The following is a 22927-nucleotide window of genomic DNA, read 5'->3' on the forward strand; positions in this document are numbered from 1 at the left end:
AACAATCGCAACATTAACAAAATCAGCATTATTAATAACATTATCAATATTAGCTATGTTGGAAACATTAGCAACTATAGCAATATTAGCAACATTAGCAAAATCAGCAACATAAGTAATATTTGCAACATTAGCAACATTACCAATATTAAAAACATTAGAAATATTAGCAACTACAGCATTATTAACAGCATTAGCAATAATAGCAACACTAACATTATCAGCATTATTAAAAACATTAGCAATATTACAACTATTAGCAACATTTGCAACAATAGCAATATCAGCAACATTAGCAACATTAGTAATATTTGCAACATTGGCAATATTATCAACATTACCAATATCAGCAATATTAATAAGATAATCAACATATAGAAAACTAGAAATATTTGCAACATTGGTAATATCAGTAACATTATTCGTAGTATTAGCAACATTAATATTATCATCAATATTAATAATATTAACAATATTTGCAACATTAACAATATTAAAAACATTATAAATATTGGCAACTGTAGCATTATTAACAGTATTAGCAATAATAGCAATATTAACAATATCCGCATTATTAGCAACAATAGCAACATTAGCAAAATCAGCAAAATTTGCAATAGTGACAATATGAGCAACATAAACAATATCAACATGATTAATAACGTTAGCAATATTAGTGACAATAGCAATATTGACAATATTGACAACATTAGCAATAATAACAACATTAACATTATCAGCATTATTAAAAACATTGGCAATATTACAACAATTAGCAACATTAGCAATATTAGCAACATTTGCAACAATAACAATATCAGCAACATTAACAACATTATTATTATTTGCAACATTGGCAATATTATCAACATTACCAATATCAGCAATATTAATAAGATAATCAACAAAAGCAACATTAGAAATATTTGCAACATTAGTAATATCAGCAACATTATTCGTAGTATTAGCAACATTAACATTATCAGCAATACTAATAACATTAACAATATTTGCAACATTACCAATATCAGCAATATTAATAAGATAATCAACATTAGCAACATTAGAAATATTTGCAACATTAGTAATATCAGCAACATTATTCGTAGTATTAGCAACATTAACAATATCAGCAATATTAATAACATTAACAATATTTGCAACATTAACAATATTAAAAACATTAGACATATTAGCAACTGTAGCATTATTAACAGTATTAGCAATAATAGCAACATTAACAATATCAGCATTATTAGCAACAATAGCAATATTAGCAACATTAGCAAAATCAGCAACATTAGTAATATTTGCAACATTAGCAATAGTGACAATATGAGCAACATGAACAATATCAACATGATTAATAACGTTAGAAATATTAGTGACAATAGCAATGTTAACAATATTAGCAATAATAACAACATTAACATTATCAGCATTATTAAAAACATTAGCAATATTCCAACTATTAGCAACATTTACAACAAAAGCAATATCAACAACATTAACAACATTAGTAATATTTGCATCATTGGCAATATTATCAACATTACCAATATCAGCAATATTAATAAGATAATCAACATACAGCTACATTAGAAATATTTGCAACATTAGTAATATCAGCAACATTATTCGTAGTATTAGCAACATGACAATATCAGCAATATTAATAACATTAATAATATTTGCAACATTACCAATATTAAAAACATTAGAAATATTAGCAACTGTAGCATTATTAACGGTATTAGCAATAATAGCAACATTAACAATATCAGCATTATTAGCAACAATAGCAACATTAGCAAAATCAGCAACATTAGCAATAGTGACAATGTGAGCAACATGAACAATATCAACATGATTAATAACGTTAGCAATATTAGTGACAATAGCAATATTGACAACATTAGCAATAATAACAACATTAACATTATCAGCATTATTAAAAACATTAGCAATATTACAACTATTAACAACACAAGCAATATTAGCAACATTTGCAACAATAAAAATATCAGCAACATTAACAACATTATTATTATTTGCAACACTAGCAATATTAGCAACATTACCAATATCAGCAATATTAATAAGATAATCAACATAAGCAAAACTAGAAGTATTTGCAACATTAATAGTATCAGCAACATTATTCGTAGTATTAGCAACATTAACATTATCAGCAATATTAATAACATTAACAATATTTGCAACATTACCAATATTAAACACATTAGAAATATTAGCAACTGTAGCATTATTAACAGTATTAGCAATAATAGCAACATTAACAATATCAGCATTATTAGCAACAATAGCAACATTAGCAAAATCAGCAAAATTAGCAATAGTGACAATGTGAGCAACATGAACAATATCAACATGATTAATAACGTTAGAAATATTAGTGACAATAGCAATATTGACAACATTAGCAATAATAACAACATTAACATTATCAGCATTATTAAAAACATTAGCAATTTTAGCAACATTTGCAACAATAACAATATCAGCAACATTAACAACATTATTATTATTTGCAACATTGGCAATATTAGAAACATTACCAATATCAGCAATATTAATAAGATCATCAACATAATCAAGACTAGAAATATTTGCAACATCAGTAATCTCAGCAACATTATTCGTAGTATTAGCAACATTAACAATATCAGCAATATTAATAACATTAACAATATTTGCAACATTACCAATATTAAAAACATTAGACACATTAGCAACTGTAGCATTATTAAAAGTATTAGCAATAATAGCAACATTAACAATATCAGCATTATTAGCAACAATAGCAATATTAGCAACATTAGCAAAATCAGCAACATTAATAATATTTGCAACATTAGCAATCGTGACAACATGAGCAACATGAACAATCAACATGATTAATAACGCTAGAAATATTAGTAACAATAGCAACATTGTAAATATTAGTGACAATAGCAATGTTTGCAACATTAACAAAATTACCAACTTCAGCAACATTGGATGCATTTGCAACATTAGTAATATCAGCAATAATAGCAGTATTAACAATTATAGCAATATTAATAACATCAACATAAGCAACATTGGATATATTTGCAACATCAGTAATATCAGCAATAGTAACAATAGTAACAATATTAACAATATCAGCAATATTAATAATATCAACATAAGCAACATAGGATATATTTGCAACATTAGTAATATCAGTAACATTAGCAACGTCAACAATATTGGCAATATTATTAGGGTCATCAACATAAGCAACAAAAATTGGAAATATTTGCAACATTAGTAATAAGAGCAAAATTATTAGAAAGATTAGCAACATCAGCAAATATTAATGACGTGAGCAAGATGAGCAATATTAGCAATGTTAGCAACATTACCAATATTAGCAATATGAACAATATTAGCAAAATTGATAACAATAGCAACATTAGCAATATTAGCCACAATACCAATATTAGCAATATTAGAAACATTAGCAACATTAGCACTATTAGTAGTATTAGCAATATTTACACCATTAGCAAAAATAGCAACATTAACAATAGTAGCAACATCAGCAACAATAGCAATTTTAGCGGCATCAACAAAACTAGCAACATTAGAAATATTAGGAATAGTAGTAACATTAGCAATAATAGCAACATTAGCAATATCAACAACATTGGCAAAATTAACAACATTAGCAACAATAGTAATATTAGGAACATTAGCAACGTTAGCATTATTATCAATATTAAATATTTTGGTAACATTAACAATATAAGCATATATATATATATATATATATATATATTTTTTTTTTTTTTAATTATTATTATTTTTTTAATATATATATATATATATATATATATATATATATATATATATATTTTTTTTTTTTTTTTAATTATTATTATTTTTTTAATATATATATATATATATATATATATATATATATATATATATATATATATATATATATATGTATAACATTTGATGGGCCTGCTGTCTTGTTCTCTACTTCTATGACAATAGCAGTGCTCGGTTGCCAACATGTTATTTACTGGGCGTGCCTGCCATCTAGTGGTCAGGTTTTGTAACTCCAATCTAAGCATTTATCCCAGGGGTGTCCAAACTTTTTACAACAAGGTCCGCACATTGAAAAATGTAAACATTTTAATATTTTATATCTTCAAAACCACCATTTTGAAAATGTAAAATATTGAAACGTTTACATTTTGGACATCCCTGGGATAAACGCTTATTTTGGAGTTACAAAACATGACCACTAGATGGCAGGCACGCCCAGTAAATAACATGTTGGCAACCGAGCACTGCTATTGTCATAGAAGTAGAGAACAAGACAGCAGGCCCATCAAATGTTATTTGTATACATATACATATATATATATATATATGTATATATATATATATATATATATATATATATATATATATATATATATATATATATGTATATATATATATATATATATATATATATATATATATATATATATATATATATATATATATATATATATATATGTGTGTGTGTTAAAATGTAACTTTGAATATGTTAAAAAAAATGTCATCATGCAAGCGTTTGCTTGCTAGCACTTTATGCTGGTATTTTGGCTAATTTTGTTCATTTAAATCCAGAATTCATGAGACATATCTCCCTCCAGCTTGCAAGTATACAAACTGTTTCCGTTCTAACAATCCATCATAGAGTTGCTCATGTTTATACTATGTTTTTTAAATAATTGCATCCGTATAAACCTAAAAATCATGGCTTTGGATAATCGGTACTTTTTTTAAGCCATCATTCCAACGTGTTTATGTTTGAATTTTTGCTACTTTTATTTGTATAAACCTAAAAATCAAGGCTTTCAATACTCGGCGCCTTCATAGAAGCACACTAACTTTTTCTGTACCATTTGTTTGTAGCATAAGAACCTTTGTTTTTAATTTTATAAACCTTTATTTATAATATGCAACATACAGGCAATAGATAATAATAATCAAAACAAGTACAAAAACATTACAAAACATCGCCAGGGGGTTGTAAACTCAACAAAGTAACTAAAATAGAATGTAATGTACAGTATATATATATATATATATATATACATATACATATAAATATGTATATATACAGTATATATAGAAATACATACAGTATATATATATATATATACACATATATATACATACATATATACAGTATGTACCTATATACACATATATATATATATATATATATATATATATATATATATATATATATATATATATATATATATATATATATATATATATATATATATATATATATATATATTTATATATATATATATATATCCCTTTGCATTAATCAGTACCCAAGAAGCAGCTCTTGGTTTCAAAAAGGTTGGTGACCCCTGGATTAGATTGTCAAAACAATTAATAAATAAATAGGCTCCAACAATGATGTCTACATTAAACAAAATAAAAAATAAAATAATAAATCCTCCTTCTCCGTGATACAAGTTCCGCCCGGTGTCGCGTGTGATTGGCTAAAAGCGTGCAGCGTAACACGATCGCTGATTGGTCAACTGCCCCGTCACTCCCCACATCAACACGGAAGCAGCCGGAAGAAAAGTTGAGGAGTCGAGTCTTAATCGGATCATACTCGCGTTCTCCTTCTGTTGGCGTCGTCACAATACGCGCGGGACATTCGCGCGATAGTTCCCCCCCCCCAAAAAAGCGACCCGGCGAGAAAAAGCTCGTAACCCCCCCCCCCCCCCCCCCCCCCCCCGCGCGTCGTCGTCGTCCTCCGGAGGAGAGCGAAGGTACTGTTGTGCGGTCTCCAAGGACCCGGGTGGTGACGTCACCACGCCAGGACAGGTGCGCCCGGGGAACTTGCTGATCCAGTCTGTTGGGATCCGGCGATCAGCTGATACCATTGATACCATGCGGGGACGTCCGCGTCTTTTCCGACGCGCTTCGGGCAACTAAGTCAAACATCGTGGAGCTCATCCGGTATTGGCAGGTGTGCAGTTTTTTTAATTTTTTTTTATTATTAATTTTTTTTTGGACTTGACCCGCATAAAGAGGCGGGTTCGAGGCGTCTCTATGCGACACTGACGCGGCCACCGAAGCCTCGCATATCCCGGCGTGCATCGGGGGGTGTTCGACCCTGCAAGTGCAACATATGAGATTGCGCAATGTTGTGCGTCACTGCGTCGTAGCGAAGAATCCTTGAAGGACGATCGTGTTCAGGAACTGCAAAAAAAAAACAACAAACAACAACATGTCCAAGACCCTGAAGAAGAAGAAGCACTGGTCCGCCAAAGTCCAGGAGTGCGCCGTGTCGTGGGGGGGCGCCGGGGAACTGGTCTCGGTGGTGGAGCTCCGCGGCGGCGCCGAGCAGGGGGAGTTCCCCTACCTCGGACACATGGCGGCCGAGGCGCTGGTCTGCCACGCCGGGAGGATACCGAGCAGCGGGGACGTGCTGCTGGAGGTGAACGGCACCCCGGTGAGCGGGCTGACACACCGGGACTCGCTGGCCGTCATCCGGCACTTTCAGGAGCCCATCCGCCTGAAGACCGTCAGACCAGGTACACACACACACACACACACACACACGCACACACACACACACACACACACACACACACACACACACACACACACACACACACACACACAGGTGCTTCATACACACACACACACACACACACACACACAGACACAGGTGCATCATGCACACACATTCACACCCACTCCCACACGTGCATCATGCACACACACACACTTTCGGGGATCATGCACACACACACACACACACACACACACACACACACACACACACACACACACACACACACACACAGACACACACACACACAGACACAGACACACTTTCATGAATAATGCACACACACGTGTGTATCATACACACACACACACACACACACACTTTCGTGGATCATGCACACACACACATGCATCATGCACACACATATTCACGCACACACATGTGCATCACACACCGACACACACACTCACACACATACACACACAAACACACCCACACACACAAACACGCACAGGTGCATCACGCACACACACACATTCACACCCACTCCCACACATGCATCATGCACACACACACACACACACACACACACACAGACACAGGTGCATCATGCACACACATTCACACCCACTCCCACACGTGCATCATGCACACACACACACACACACACACACTTTCGGGGATCATGCACACACACACACACACACACACACACAGACACACAGACACAGACACACTTTCATGAATAATGCACACACACGTGTGTATCATACACACATACACACATACACACACACACTTTCGTGGATCATGCACACACACACATGCATCATGCACACACATATTCACGCACACACATTTGCATCACACACCCACACACACACTCACACACATACACACACACACACACCCCACACACAAACACGCACAGGTGCATCATGCACACACACACATTCAAACCCACACGTGCATCATGCACACACATATTCACACCCACTCCCACACATGCATCATGCACACACACACACACAGACACACACACACACACACACATACACACACGTGCATCATGCACACACACATTCACACCCACTCCCACACATGCATCATGCACACACACACACACACACACATACACACACATGTGCATCACACACACACATTCACATACACTTACACACAAACACACACACACAAACACGCAGAAGTGTATTATGCACACACACACACACACAGGTTTTTCATACACACACACAGGTGCTTCATGCACACACACACGTGCATCATGCACACACATTCACAAACACACACCCACACGTGCATCATGAACACACACACACACACACACACACACACACACACACCCAAACGTGCACCATGCACACACACTTTCAAACACACACCCACAAGTGCATCATGCACACAAACGTTCACACACACACACACACACAGGTTTTTCATACACACACACAGGTGCTTCATGCACACACACACACACACACACACACACACACCCAAACGTGCACCATGCACACACACTTTCAAACACACACCCACAAGTGCATCATGCACACAAACGTTCACACACACACACACACACACACACACACATGAGCATCATGGACACACATTCACACACACGCACACACACACGCACACACACACACACACGCACATGTGCATCATACATACAAACACACACACACACACACACACACACACACACACACAGGTGCATCATGCACACATTCACATACATACACGCACAAACGTGCACAGTTGCATCATGCACACACGCACATTCACATACATATACTCACACACACATACATGCACACAGGTGCATCATGCACACACGCACATTCACATACATATACTCACACACACATACATACACACACACATGCACACAGGTGCATCATGCACACACGCACATTCACATACATATACTCACACACACATACATACACACACACATGCACACAGGTGCATCATGCACACACGCACATTCACATACATATACTCACACACACGTACATACACACACACATGCACACAGGTGCATCATGCACACACGCACATTCACATACATATACTCACACACATACATACACACACACATGCACACAGGTGCATCATGCACACACGCACATTCACATACATATACTCACACACACGTACATACACACACACATGCACACACGCACATTCACATACATATACTCACACACACACACACATACACAAACACACACACGTACACACATGTGCATCATGTACACAGCTGTCCCGCGGCCCGTGCCCGCATATGTGTAAGCTCAGCTTCATGTTTCCCGCCTGTGGTGTTGCTGCAGTCCACTCCCACCAAACACAAACATCTGGCTGTGCAACATCCCATTGGCGCCCTTCGTCTGAACTCGTGTTGTAATCTTCTTTGCATCCACGCTCCGCCATTCGGTCCGTTGTCCGGATGTTGCACGGACACACAACGTCAGGCACGCGTGCACACAACGTACGACTTTACGCAATTTACTTGGAATCTAAAACGTGGATTCAAGAAGTACATTTTTGTAACTTATTCAAAAGTTACATTTAAACAAAAACACTTTTGATGGGCCTGCTATCTTTGCTGCAAACTTGCTACTCAGGGTTTATTGACCCTAAAATGTTAGCTTGATGACATAGAAAAAGTTTGCATACTTCTAAGATAGTGAAAAGCTGTGATTTTTAAGTTTACACAAATAAAATTTGGAAAAAATCTACAAGGGACATTAGCATGCTAGCTGATTATAATGGGAACAGTGAATATAATTGCAAGATGGAGGAGGTATGTCTCAAAACCAATGAATTGTAGATTTCAACAAAAAAAAAAGCTAAAATACCAGCAGAAGCATTAGCATGTCTACATTAGCATATTAAAAATCAGCATACTTCTAAGGTGACGCATGGTATCGAAAGCCCTGATTTATAAGTTTTTGCAAATAAAATGAGCAAAAATGTTAGCACAACACGTTAGCTTGATAACAAAGGAAATGTTAGCTTATTTCTAAGATGGCGCTGTCACGCCAAAACCTTCCCCCCGGAAGACATTTGGCGTGACTCCCCCTCTAATGCCTGAAGGACCCCAATGAGGGCGTGATAATACCAAGTTATATGACTCTTAAGGGTTACAGCTGCAAAATTAGCGAAGCATAAATAGCTCGAAAGGTTAGCATGCTGGAATGCTAATATTTTTTCCTCACCGTTATTTTTCAGCCAATTATAATGCTTTTAAAACAGGCAGCTGTGTGGGCTGCTTTAAAGTCCTTCCACCCTCATTGGGGTCCTTTAGGCATTAGAGGGGCTGTCACGCCTAATGTCTTCCGGGGGGAAGGTTTTTGTAGAGGGGAAGAAATTTGGTGTGACAACGCCGAGTATCCAAAATCCGATTTAAAGGAATACAAGTTGTTTAAATGTTAGCATAAAACATGATCATGATTACAAAGGAAAAGTTATCTTACTTTTAAGATGGCGCAGAGTATCGGAAGCCATGATTCTTAGGTTTATATACATAAAATTAGGAAAAATTCCTACATAAAATATTAGCACGCTAATGTTAGCATGGTGACGCAGAAAACATTAGCATACTTCTAAGGTGGCGGCGAGTATAGAAAGCCTTGATTTATTAGTTTATCCGAATAACATTTGCAAAAATGTTTGCATAAAACGTTAGCATGAATACAAAAGAAAAGCATACTTTTAAGATAGTGCCAAGAATAGAAAGTCGGGATTTTTAGGACTTAGTACATTTAGATACAAATTTTGTTTGTAAACAATACAGTAGATTGTACTAAAAGTTTTACGAGGTATTGTCATAATGTTGTACATGATTGACCTTTTCTTTTCAAATCCTTTCATTTTCACAAAAGTGGACAGTGCGCCTTATACCCCGGGTGCGCCTAATGTACATATTAATTCTGGTTGTAATGTACCGTATATTTTGGCTGATCAGGCGCAATTACATTTCTTTCATTCTCACAAAAATGGGCAGTGCGCCTTATAATCAAGTGCGCCTTATATATGGAAAAACACCACCTTATCAGCGGTGCGCCTTATAGCTGGGTGCGCCTTATATGTGAAAATAGACCCTCTTATCGGCGGTGCGCCTTATATATGATGATAAACTCCCTTTTCGGCAGTGGTCCTTATAATCAGGTGCGCCTTATGGTCTGAAAAATAGAGTAAATACATTTGTTAATGTATGGCTACTGTACGGGCTTCCTTTGTGCAAGAATGAATATTTAGGCTGACAACAATAAGCGGCCTTTTATTGTGAAGGAGAAGACATCTTGTGTCACACTACACATGACATATTATCTAGACCAGTGGTCCACAACCTTTTTGTATCCGCGGACCGGTCAACGCTTAATAATTTGTCCCGCGGCCCGGGGGGGGGGGGCGTGGGGCGGGGGGGGGGTGTCGGGGGGGGTGGGTGTGTCTTTGTCATTGAAAAGGGACGTTTTTGTCATGAAAAGGGGAGGTTTTTGTGGTTGGTGCACTAATTGTAAGAGTATATTGTGTTTTTATGTTGATTTAATAAAAATAAATAAATAAATAAACTTTTTTTTTTTTTTTTTTTCAAATAAAAATTAATTAAAAATTTGCCTGCGGCCCGGTACCGGGCACCTTAATGCACCTTATAATCAAGTGCACCTTATATCTGGAAATATACCACCTTATCAGCAGTGCGCCATATAATGGGGTGCGCCTTTATATATGGAAATAAACCCCCTAATCGCAGTGCGCCTTATAATCAGGTGCGCCCTATGGTCTGAAAAATAGAGTAAATCCATTTCTTAATGTATGGCTACTGTATGGGCTTCCTATGTGCAAGAATGAATATTTAGTCTGACAACAATAAGCGGCCTTTTATTGTGAAGGAGAAGACATTTGTGTCACACTACACATGACATGTTATGTAGACCATAAGGAAGTCTTTAAATGTAGAAATACATCATAATATGACCCCTTTAATGCACCTTTTAATCAATTGTGCCTTATATATGAAAAAAGACCTCCTTATCGGCAGTGTGCCTTATAATGGGGTGCCCCTTATATATGAAAATAGACCCCTTATTGGCAGTACAAATTATATTCGGATGCACCCTATGGTCAGAAAAATAGAGTATATCTATTTCTGAATGTATGGCTACTGTACAGGCTTCCTTTGTCAGAGAATGAATCTTGAGGTTCTGACAACAATAAGTATTCTTTTATTGTGAAGGAGAAGACATCTTGTGTCACACTACACATGACATGTTATGTTGTCTATAAGAAAGTGGTTAAATATAGAAATACATCATAATATGACCCCTTTAATGCACCTTATAATCAGGTGCGCCTATATATGAAAATAGACCCCCTTATTGGCAGTGCTCCTTATAATGGGGTGCACCTTATGGTCTGAAAATTAAAGTAAATCTATTTCTGAATGTATGGCTACTGTACGGGCTTTGCTTTGCGAGAATTTATCTTGAGGCTGACAACAATAAGCAGCTCTTTACTGTGAAGGAGAACATATTTTGTGTCACACTACACATGACATGTTATGTTGTCCATAAGGAAGTGTTTAAATGTAGAAATACACCATAATATCACCCCTTTAATGCACCTTATAATCAAGTGCGCCTTATATATGGGAAATATACCACCTTATCAGCAGTGCGCCTTATAACTGGGTGCGCCTTATATATGAAAATAGACCCCTTTATCGGTAGTGCGCCTTATATATGAAAATAAACTCCCTTTTCGGCAGTGCTCCTTATAATCAGGTGTGCCCTATGTTCTGAAAAATAGAGTAAATCCATTTCTGAATGTATGGCTACTGTACGGGCTTCCTAGGTGCAAGAATGAATATTTAGGCTGACAACAATAAGCGGCCTTTTATTGTGAAGGAGAAAACATCTTGTGTCACACTACACATGACATATTATCTAGACCAGTGCTCCCCAACCTTTTTGTATCCGCGGACCGGTCAACGCTTAATAATTTGTCCCGCGGGCCGGGGGAGGGGGGATTCTTTGTCATGAAAAAGGGACGTTTTTGTCATGAAAAAGGGAGGTTTTTGTGGTTGGTGCACTAATTGTAAGTGTATATTGTGTTTTTTATGTTGATTTAATAAAATAAATAAATAAATAAATACATTTAAAACATTTTTTTTATAACAATTAATTAAAAATTTGCCTGCGGCCCGGTGGTTGGGGACCACTGATCTACACCATAAGGCAATGTTTAAATGTAGAAATACACCATAATATGACCCGTTTAATGAGCTTCATAATCAGGTGCGCCTTATATATGACAATTGACCCCCTTATCAACAGTGCGCCTTATATATGAAAAGAAACCACTTTTCGACAGGGCTCCTTATAATCCGGTGCACCCTATGGTCTGAAAAATAGATCAAACCCATTTCTGAATCTTTGGCTATATGAAAATAGACCCCCTTATCGACAGTGCGCCTTATATTGGGGTACGCCTTATATATGAAAATAGACCCCCTTATTGTCATTAAATGTAGAAATACATCATAATATGACCCGTTTAATGAGCCTTATAATCAAGTGTGCCTTATATATGAAAATAAACCCCCTTATCGGCAGTGCGCCCTATAATGGGGTTCACCTTATATATGAAAATAGACCCCCTTATTGGCGGAGCTCCTTATAATGGGGTGCGCCTTTATATATGAAAATAGACCCCCTTATTGGTGGAGCTCCTTATAATCAGGTGCGCCTTATGGTCAGAAAAATAGATTAAATCTATTTCTGAATGTACGGCTACTGTACGGGCTTCCTTTGTGCAAGAATGAATATTGAGGCTGACAACAATAAGCAGCCTTTTATTGTGAAGGAGAAGACATCTTGTGTCACACTACACATGACATGTTATGTAGACCATAAGACAATGTTTAAATGTAGAAGTACATCATAATATGACCCCTTTAATGCACCTTTTAATCAATTGTGCCTTATGTATATGAAAAAAGACCTCCTTATTGGCAGTGCGCCTTATATTTGGATGCACCCTATGGTCAGAAAAATTGAGTAAATCTATTTCTGAATGTATGGCTACTGTACGGGCTTCCTTTGTCCGAGAATGAACCTTCAGGTTCTGACAACAATAAGCAGCCTTTTATTGTGAAGGAGAACATATTTTGTGTCACACTATACATGACATGTTATGTTGTCCCTAAGGAAGTGTTCAAATGTAGAAATGCACCTTATAATCAGGTGCGCCTTATACATATCAACATAGACCCCCTTATTGGCAGTGTTCCTTGTATTCGGGTGCGCCTTATGGTCTGAAAATTAAAGTAAATTTATTTCTGAATGTATGGCAACTGTACGGGCTTGCTTTGCGAGAATTTATCTTGAGGCTGACAACAATAAGCAGGCTTTTATTGTGAAGGAGAAGAGATCTTGTTACACTACACATGACATGTTATCTTCTAGACCAGTGGTCCCCAACCACCGGGCCGCGGACCGGTACCGAGCCGCAGTATAATTTTTTATTCATTTTTATTAAAAAAAGAAAAAAAAAATATATATTTTTTTTATTAAATCAACATAAAAAACACAATATACACTTACAATTAGTGCACCAACCACAAAAACCTCCCTTATCATGACAAAGAAAAAAAAAAAAAAAAAAAGGATCCGCCCGCACCCCCCATCTCCAACCCCCCCCCCCCCCCCAGATGCGATTTGTACATGAAAATAGACCCCCTTATTGGCAGTGCGCAATATAATGGGGTGCGCCTTATATACGAAAATAGACCCCCTTATTGGCAGTGCGCAATATAATGGGGTGCGCCTTATATATGAAAATAGACCCCCTTATTGGCAGTGCTCCTTATAATCGGGTGCGCCTTATGGTCTGAAAATTAAAGTAAATCTAAAGTATGGCAACTGTACGGGCTTGCTTTGCGAGGAATTATTTTGAGGCTGACAACAATAAGCTGCCTTTTATTGTGAAGGACAGGACATCTTGTGTCACAATACACATTAAATGTTATGTAGACCATAAGGAAGTGTTTAAAAATGAGAAATACATCATAATATGACCCTTTTTAATGCACCTTATAATCAGGTGCGCTTTGTACATGAAAATAGACCCCCTTATTGACAGTGCGCCTTATAATGGGGTGCGCCTTATATATGAAAATAGACCCCCTCATTGGTGGTGCGCCTTATAATGGGGTGCGCCTCATGGTCTGGAAAATAGACTAAATCTATTTCTGAATGTATGGCTACTGTACGGGCTTCCTTTGTGCAAGAATGAATATTGAGGCTAACAACAATAAGCGGCCTTTTATTGTGAAGGAGAAGACATCTTGTGTCACACTACACATGACATGGTATCTTCTAGACCATAATAAATTGTTTGAATGTAGAAATACACCATAATATCACCCCTTTAATGCACCTTATAATCAAGTGCGCCTTATATATGGGAAAATACCAGCTTATCAGCAGTGCGCCTTATATATGAAAATAAACTCCCTTTTCGGCAGTGCGCCTTATAATCAGGTGCGCCCTATGGTCTTAAAAATAGAGTAAATCCATTTCTGAATGTATGGCTACTGTACAGGCTTCCTTTGTGCAAGAATGAATATTTAGGCTGACAACAATAAGCAACCTTTTATTGTGAAGGAGAAGACATCTTGTGTCACACTACACAAGACATATTATCTAGACCATAAGTCAATGTTTAAATGTAGAAATACATCATATTATATGACCCGTTTAATGAGCCTTATAATCAGGTGCGCCTTATATATGAAAATAAACCACTTTTCGGCAGTGCTCCTTATAATCCGGTGCACCCTATGGTCTGAAAAATGGATAAAACCCATTTCTGAATCTATGGTTGTATGAAAATAGACCCCCCCTTATCGGCAGTGCGCCTTATATTGGGGTGCACCTTTATATATGAAAATAGACCCCCTAATTGGCAGTGCGCCTTATAATCGGGTGCGCCTTATTGTCAGAAAACTAGAGTAAATCCATTTCTGAATGTATGGATACTGTACGGGCTTCCTTTGTGCGAGAATGAATCTTGATGCTGACAACAATAAGCAGCCTTTTATTGTGAAGGAGAAGACATCTTGTGTCACACTACACATGACATGTTATGTAGCCTGTAAGGAAGTGTTTAAATGGAGAAATACATCATAATACGACCCTTTGTAATGCACCTTATGATCAGGTGCGCCTTGTACATGAAAATATACCCCCTTATTGGTAGTGCGCCCTATAGTGGGGTGCGCCTTATATATAAAAATAGACCCCCTTATCGGCAGAGCACCTTATAATCTGGTGCGCCCTATTGTCTGAAAAATAGAGTAAATACATTTCTTAATGTATGGCTACTGTATGGGCTTCCTATGTGCAAGGATGAATATTTAGGCTGACAACAATAAGCAGCCTTTTATTGTGAAGGACAAGACATCTTGTGTCACACTACACATGACATGTTATGCAGTACATAAGGAAGTGTTTGAATGTAGAAATACATCATAATATGACCCGTTTAATGAGCCTTATAATCAAGTGCGCCTTATATATGAAAATAAACCCCTTTATCGGTAGTGCGCCTTATAATGGGGTGCGTCTTATATATGAAAATAGACCCCCTTATCTGCAGTGCTCCTTATAATCGGGTGAGCCTTATGGTCTGAAAATTAAAATAAATCTATTTCTGAATGTATTGCAACTGTACGGGCTTGCTTCGCAAGAATTAATCTTGAGGCTGACAACAATAAGCAGCCTTTTATTGTGAAGGACAACATATTTTGTGTCACACTACACATGACATGTTATGTTGTCCCTAGGGAAGTGTTTAAATATAGAAATAAATCATAATATGACCCATTTAATGCACCTTATAATCAGGTGCGCCTTATATATATCAACATAGACCCCCTTATTGGGAGTGCTCCTTATATCCGAGTGCGCCTTATGGTCTGAAAATTAAAATAAATCTATTTCTGAATGTTTGGCTACTGTTCGGGCTTGCTTTGCGAGAATTTATTTTGAGGCTGACAACAATAAGATGCCTTTTATTGTGAAGGAGAAGACATCTTGTGTCACACTACACATGACATGTTCTCTTCTAGACCACATTAAATTTTTTGGATGTAGAAATACACCATAATATCACCCCTTTATTGCACTTTATAATCAAGTGCGCCTTATATATGGAAAAATACCACCTTATCAGCAGTGCGCCTTATATATGAAAATAGACCCCCTTATCGGCAGTGCGCCTTATATATGAAAATAAACTCCCTTTTCGGCTGTGCTCTTTATAATCAGGTGTGCCCCCTATGGTCAAAAAAATTGAGTAAATCCATTTCTGAATGTATGGCTACTGTACGGGCTTCCTAGGTGCAAGAATGAATATTTAGGCTGACAACAATAAGCGGCCTTTTATTGTGAAGGAGAATACATCTTGTGTCACACTACACATGGCATGTTATGTTGTCCCTAAGGAAGTGGTTAAATGTACAAATACATCATAATATGACCCTTTTTAATGCACCTTATAATCAGGTGCGCCTTGTACATGAAAATAGACCCCCTTATTGGCAGTGCGCAATATAATGGGGTGCGCCTTATATATGAAAATAGACCCCCTTATTGGCAGTGCGCCTTATAATCTGGTGCGCCCTATGGTCTGAAAAATATAGTAAATCCATTTCTGAATGTATGCTACTGTACGGGCTTCCTTTGTGCAAGAATGAATATTGAGGCTGACGACAATAGTCAGCCTTTTATTGTGAAGGAGAAGACATCTTGTGTCACACAGCTCAAACTGTGAATGAAACCAATTCCTGTGTTGTGGAATATTTGATGAGGGAGAACACTCGAGTCGTTTTATGTTCCCGCGCGGTCACATGTGGGACGGTTGATCAGGGCTGTTACTCTACTTTGACATCTTCATATGGCCGTCTCTCCTCCCTTGTGGGGTCCTCGCCGTGTGTTTATATCGCCTTCCTCATCATTAATGCAGGCCTCATCCATCATTGATAGCAGCCCAGAAGAGGTGCCTGACTGGGGGATCGGGCGATGGAAGGAAACGTTGCAAAGTTAGGTAAGAGAGGATCTGAGTTGTGAGCCTTCCAGTTGCAATGTTGCGATTCCTGCGCTTGCCTTGTCTGAATACAAACAACTTGTAGGGAAATATGCTCTCTTTGCAACCCTCACACACGCTGGATGGAGAGGAATCACAACGTTGCACAGCCTATATAACACATGAACAAATTTACGGTATATAAGCCGCACCCACCCAATTTTAGAAAAAAAAACACCCTGAATTTTACATATATAAGTCGCACGGGACTATAAGCCGCAGATATATACGTTGTGAAGTTAATTATTTACTCGTAAATATTCTGTAAAATTGTATTTACATACCTTAATTGCTTCCAATCGGTGTCCGTAACAGGGCAGTAAAACGGCTGATCAAACAAAACAGAAGTCATCGTCATGGACCCCCTAGCTGCGCAAACTAGCTCTCCAATCAGCTAAACAGACTCATCCATGATAACGTTGCTTGGATGCCAACATATGTTGCTCCAAAACCTGTATGTACCTTTCAGCATTAATGGTGCCTCCACAGATGTGTAAGTTACCCATGCCTTGGGCACTAATACACCCCCATACCATCACAGATGCTGGCTTTTGAACTTTGCGCCTATAACAATTTGGATGGTTATTTTCCTCTTTGTTCCGGAGGACACCACATCCACAGTTTCCAAATATAATTTGTAATGTGGACTCGTCAGACCACAGAACACTTTTCCACTTTGCATCTGTCCATCTTAGATGAGCTTGGGCCCAGAGAAGCCGGCAACGTTCCTGGTTGTTGTTGATAAATGGCTTTCGCTTTGCATAGTAGAGTTTTAACTTGCACTTACAGACGTAGCTACCAACTGTAGTTACTGACAGTGGTTTTCTGAAGTCTTCCTGAGCCCATGTGGTGATATCCTTTACACACTGATGTTAGTTTTTGATGCAGTACCGCCTGAGGGGTCAAAGGTCTGTAATATCATCACTTACGTGCAGTGATTTTTCCAGATTCTCTGAATGTTTTGATGATTTTACGGACCGTAGATGGTAAAATCCCACAATTCCTTGCAATAGCTCGTTGAGAAATGTTGTTCTAAAACTGTTCGACAATTTGCTTACAAATTGGTGACCCTCGCCCCATCCTTGTGTGTGAATTACTTAACCTTTCATGGAAGCTGCTTTTATACCCAATCATGGCACAAAGTTTATTAGTTTTAACATCAAATATATTGTCTTTGTTGCATATTCAACTGAATATGGGTTGAAAATGATTGGCAAATCATTGTATTCCGTTTATGTTTACATCTAACACAATTTCCCAACTCATATGGAAACGGGGTTTGTACAAAAACACTCCTACAGACATCACAAATGGGACAGTTTAGTAAGTAACAATAGTTTTAGTTATATTGTAAAACTTGCAAATGTAGCTTGGAGCGATGAATGAAGAATCTATTTGAGTAGAAACGCTGTGGACAGTTAGAAGACGGAACGGCCATTCTATCTCCAGTTGAAAGCTCAGTATAGACAGAAGGGGCAGTGCAGCACTGGAGAGTAAGTCAGTACTATCAATTACGGACTTTACTTATCTCCTATGCTTTGAACCCTGCGGCCTATAAAACGGTGCGACTACTTTTTCTTAGTCGACCGCCATAATGCAAACCGTTAAAAAAAACTAAGCAAACAAAGGCACCGAAAAGGTTATTGTTTGTGCTACGGCGCTATCTTTTGAACGAGCTCGCTCACTCCATGTGCCGAAGCACAAACAATAACACACATTTTCAGTGCCTTTGCTTGTTTTTTGTTTTAAACTGTTTTTATTATGGCGGTGAACTAAGAAAAATCCATAGCCGCACCGTTTCATAGGCCGCATGGTTCAAAGCATAGGAAAAAAGTATAGTCCAGATTTGATGGTACCAACTTACTCTCTACTTTTCACTATTTAAAAAAAAATACTGTACACTGGTATCATATGTGTATATATGGTACGTGCTGATGTATTTCTGTTGTAGTTTGACGATACCGATAAAACACGTACACATAGGCATGAAAACACTCCTACAGACATAACACATGGGACGGTCTAGTGAGTAAGAATAGTTTTAGTTATATTGTAAAACTTGCAAATGTAGCTTGGAGCGAGGAATGAATAATATATTCGAGTAGAAACGTTGTGGACGGCTAGAAGATGGAATGGCCATTCTATGCCAAGTTGAAAGCTCAGTATAGACAGAAGGGCAATGCAGCACTAGTGAGTAAGTTAGTACCATCAATTCCGGACTTTACTTTTCTCCTATGCTTTGAACCCTGCGGCCTATAAAACGGTGCGACTACTTTTTCTTAGTTGACCGCCATAATGCAAACAGTTAAAAAAAACTAAACAAGCAAAGGCACCGAAAATGTTATTGTTTGTGCTACGGCGCCATCTTTTGAACGAGCTCGCTCACTCCATGCCCCGAAGCACAAACAATAACACACATTTTTAGTGCCTTTGCTTGTTTTTTTTTTTTTTTTTTTTAAACTGTTTTTATTATGGTGGTCAACTAAGAAAAATCCATGAAGTAGCCGCAACGTTTCGTAGTCCGCATGGTTCAAAGCGTAGGAAAAAAGTACAGTCCAGAATGGATGGTACTAACTAACTCTCTACTTTTCACTATTTTTAAATACTATACACTGGTATTATATGTGTAGATATGGTATCTGCTCATGTATTTCTGTTTTAGTTTGGGTAAAAAGGAAAACAAAAGAAGTATTGGACGATACCGATAAAACAAGGTAGATACCGATATACGTCAAAATGCCAAATATCGGTTTGCACAACGTTTGGAGTAAGCGTGCGTGCACATGTGCGGAGAGCAGCTCATCTTCCAGCTGATTGAACTTGGCTTCTTCCAAATATGCAGTCCCGCCTCGGCAAATGTGTGCTCTCGGCAGATACTGCCGGATGGTTCCTTTTCAAGGAGGCGTTGAGCGAAGCGAGGCATAAATGAGACGACGGAGAGCTATCTTCACCTCAGAAGGGCGGGCGATTACCCCGCCATTGATCACGCCGAGGTGCCAACGTTTACTGTCACACCTGGAAACATCTCCAAGTCGAACCTCAGAGAAAACTATGCTGGAGTTCTGCCAAGTCTGATACGGATCATCCGGGAGTGAGATCGGACGATACCGATCAAATGTATCAACTGTTTTATTCACAAAATATAATCGGAAAATAAACACAGTATGGACTTTTAACAATATCAACACAGAATTAAAACAAGTTACTTATTCTCTTTTATTACATACAATCGTTTGTTCCGAACAGAGTCAACAGATTGGAGAAATCCACATTCAATTTGACAGCGGCAGGGATTTGGTACTTTTTTTTCCCCCCACGCCAGGCGCCGATTAGCGTGAAATCCAACTGTGCCACTTTTCGGTGCCCGGGTTGCGCATCAATCCATTTTAGATGAGCCCGGGCCCAGCGAAGCGTTTCTGGGTGTTGTTGATAAATGGCTTTCGCTCTGCATAGTAAAGTACCAATTATTGTCACACACACACTAGGTGTGGTGAAATTTGTCCTCTGCATGTGACCCATCCCCTTGATCACCACCTGGGGGGGGGGTGAGGGGAGCCGTGGGCAGCAGCGGTGCCACGCCTGGGAATAATTTTGTGGTGATTTAACCCCCAATTCCAACCCTTGGTACTGAGTGCCAAGCAGGAAGGCAATGGGTCCCATTTTTATTGCCTTTGGTATGACTCGGCCGGGATTTGAACTCACAACCTACCGATCTCTGGGCGGACACTCTAACCCAGGATTCGGGAACCTTTTTGGCTGAGAGAGTCATGAAAGCCAAATATTTCAAAATGTATTTCCGGGAGAGCCATATAATATTTTTTAACATTGAATACAATTAAATGCGTGCATTTTTAAGTAAGACCAACATCTTTAGAGTTTAATAAATCTCTTATTATTTTTAATAACATTGTTATTCTAAAGCTAACCAATAATAGATATAATACTTCTTGCCATTAATGCGACTTTTTGAACAGGTGTGATAGAAAATGGATGGTTGGATTAAAATGCATGAGAATGTTTTATAATTTGAACGTTATTTTTAACACTGTGATTACCAGCGGAATTATTCATTACTTATCGTGCTAAGCAATGTCAGCTAAGATTTATCTGAGAGCCAGGTGCAGTCATCAAAAGACCCACATCTGGCTCTAGAGCCATAGGTTCCCTACCCCTGCTCTAACCACTAGGCCACTGAGTTGGTATAGTGGAGTTTTAACTTACACTTATTTTTTAACAACGAACTGTCGTTACTGACAGTGTTTTTTTGAAGTGTTCCTGAGCCCATGTGGTGATATCCTTTACACACTGATGTGGCTTTTTGATGCAGTACCTTCTGAGGGATCAAAAGTCTTGGGCATTCAATGTTATGTGCAGTGATTTCTGTAGATACTCCGAACCTTTTGATGATATTACAGACCGTAGATGGTGAAATCTCAAAATTCCTTGCAATAGCTGGTTGAGAAATGTTGTTCTTGAACTGTTGGACAATTTGCTCACGCGTTTGTTGACAAAGTGATGACCCCTCGCCCCATCCTTGTTTGTGTATGACTGAGCATTTCATGGAAGCTGCTTTTATACCCACGCATGGCACCCACCTGTTCCCAATTAGCCTGCTCACCCGTGGGATATTCCAAATAAGTGTTTGATGAGCATTTGCTCCACTTTCCCAGTCTTTTTTGCCACTTGTGGCAGCTTTTTTGCAACATGTTGCAGGCATGAAATTCCAATTGAGCTAATTTGTGCAAAAATAACAATGTTTTCCAGTTTGAAGATCAAATATCTTGTTTTTGCGGTCCATTCAATTGAATATAAAAGATTTGTTAATCATTGTATTCTGTTTTTATTTAGCATTTACACAAGTTCACTGGTTTTGGGGTTTGTATGTCCGCCATGTCAGGGCCCCTCTGACAGTGACGTTTATTTGCTGTTTGCTGATTAATGGACCAATGAACTGAGGAGACTGAAAGAAAAAATACTTTCATGACAACAAAGCTCATCCAAGCTACAGTACATTGTTCCGTCGGGAGAATCGGGCCTCAGTTATTTTTTTTCCTCTGCAAATAATGAATGCAAAGTCCGTTCTCCGTCACGGCGCTGTGTCGCGCTGGCGGGAAATGAGCTTCCTTAGTGGCCTCATTAGAATTCATGAGAGCGAGA

At 38.0% G+C, this 22927-nt stretch overlaps 1 protein-coding gene across 2 annotated transcripts in view; it reads left to right on the plus strand.

Moving 5' to 3' along the window:
- Positions 1–5792: 5792 nt before the first annotated feature.
- magi3a (membrane associated guanylate kinase, WW and PDZ domain containing 3a) overlaps positions 5793–22927 on the plus strand; it is a 232992-nt gene continuing 215857 nt past the window's right edge. The window contains exon 1 of one of the 2 annotated variants that reach the window (XM_061902945.1): positions 5793–6614. In XM_061902945.1, coding sequence (XP_061758929.1) covers positions 6308–6614 — 307 coding nt within the window. In that variant the 5' untranslated portion in view covers positions 5793–6307. The remainder of the gene's footprint in view (positions 6615–22927) is intronic. The other variant, XM_061902944.1, reaches the window with a different exon arrangement.

Source organism: Nerophis ophidion, linkage group LG06 (genome assembly GCF_033978795.1).
Source record: "Nerophis ophidion isolate RoL-2023_Sa linkage group LG06, RoL_Noph_v1.0, whole genome shotgun sequence".
NCBI lineage: Eukaryota > Metazoa > Chordata > Actinopteri > Syngnathiformes > Syngnathidae > Nerophis > Nerophis ophidion.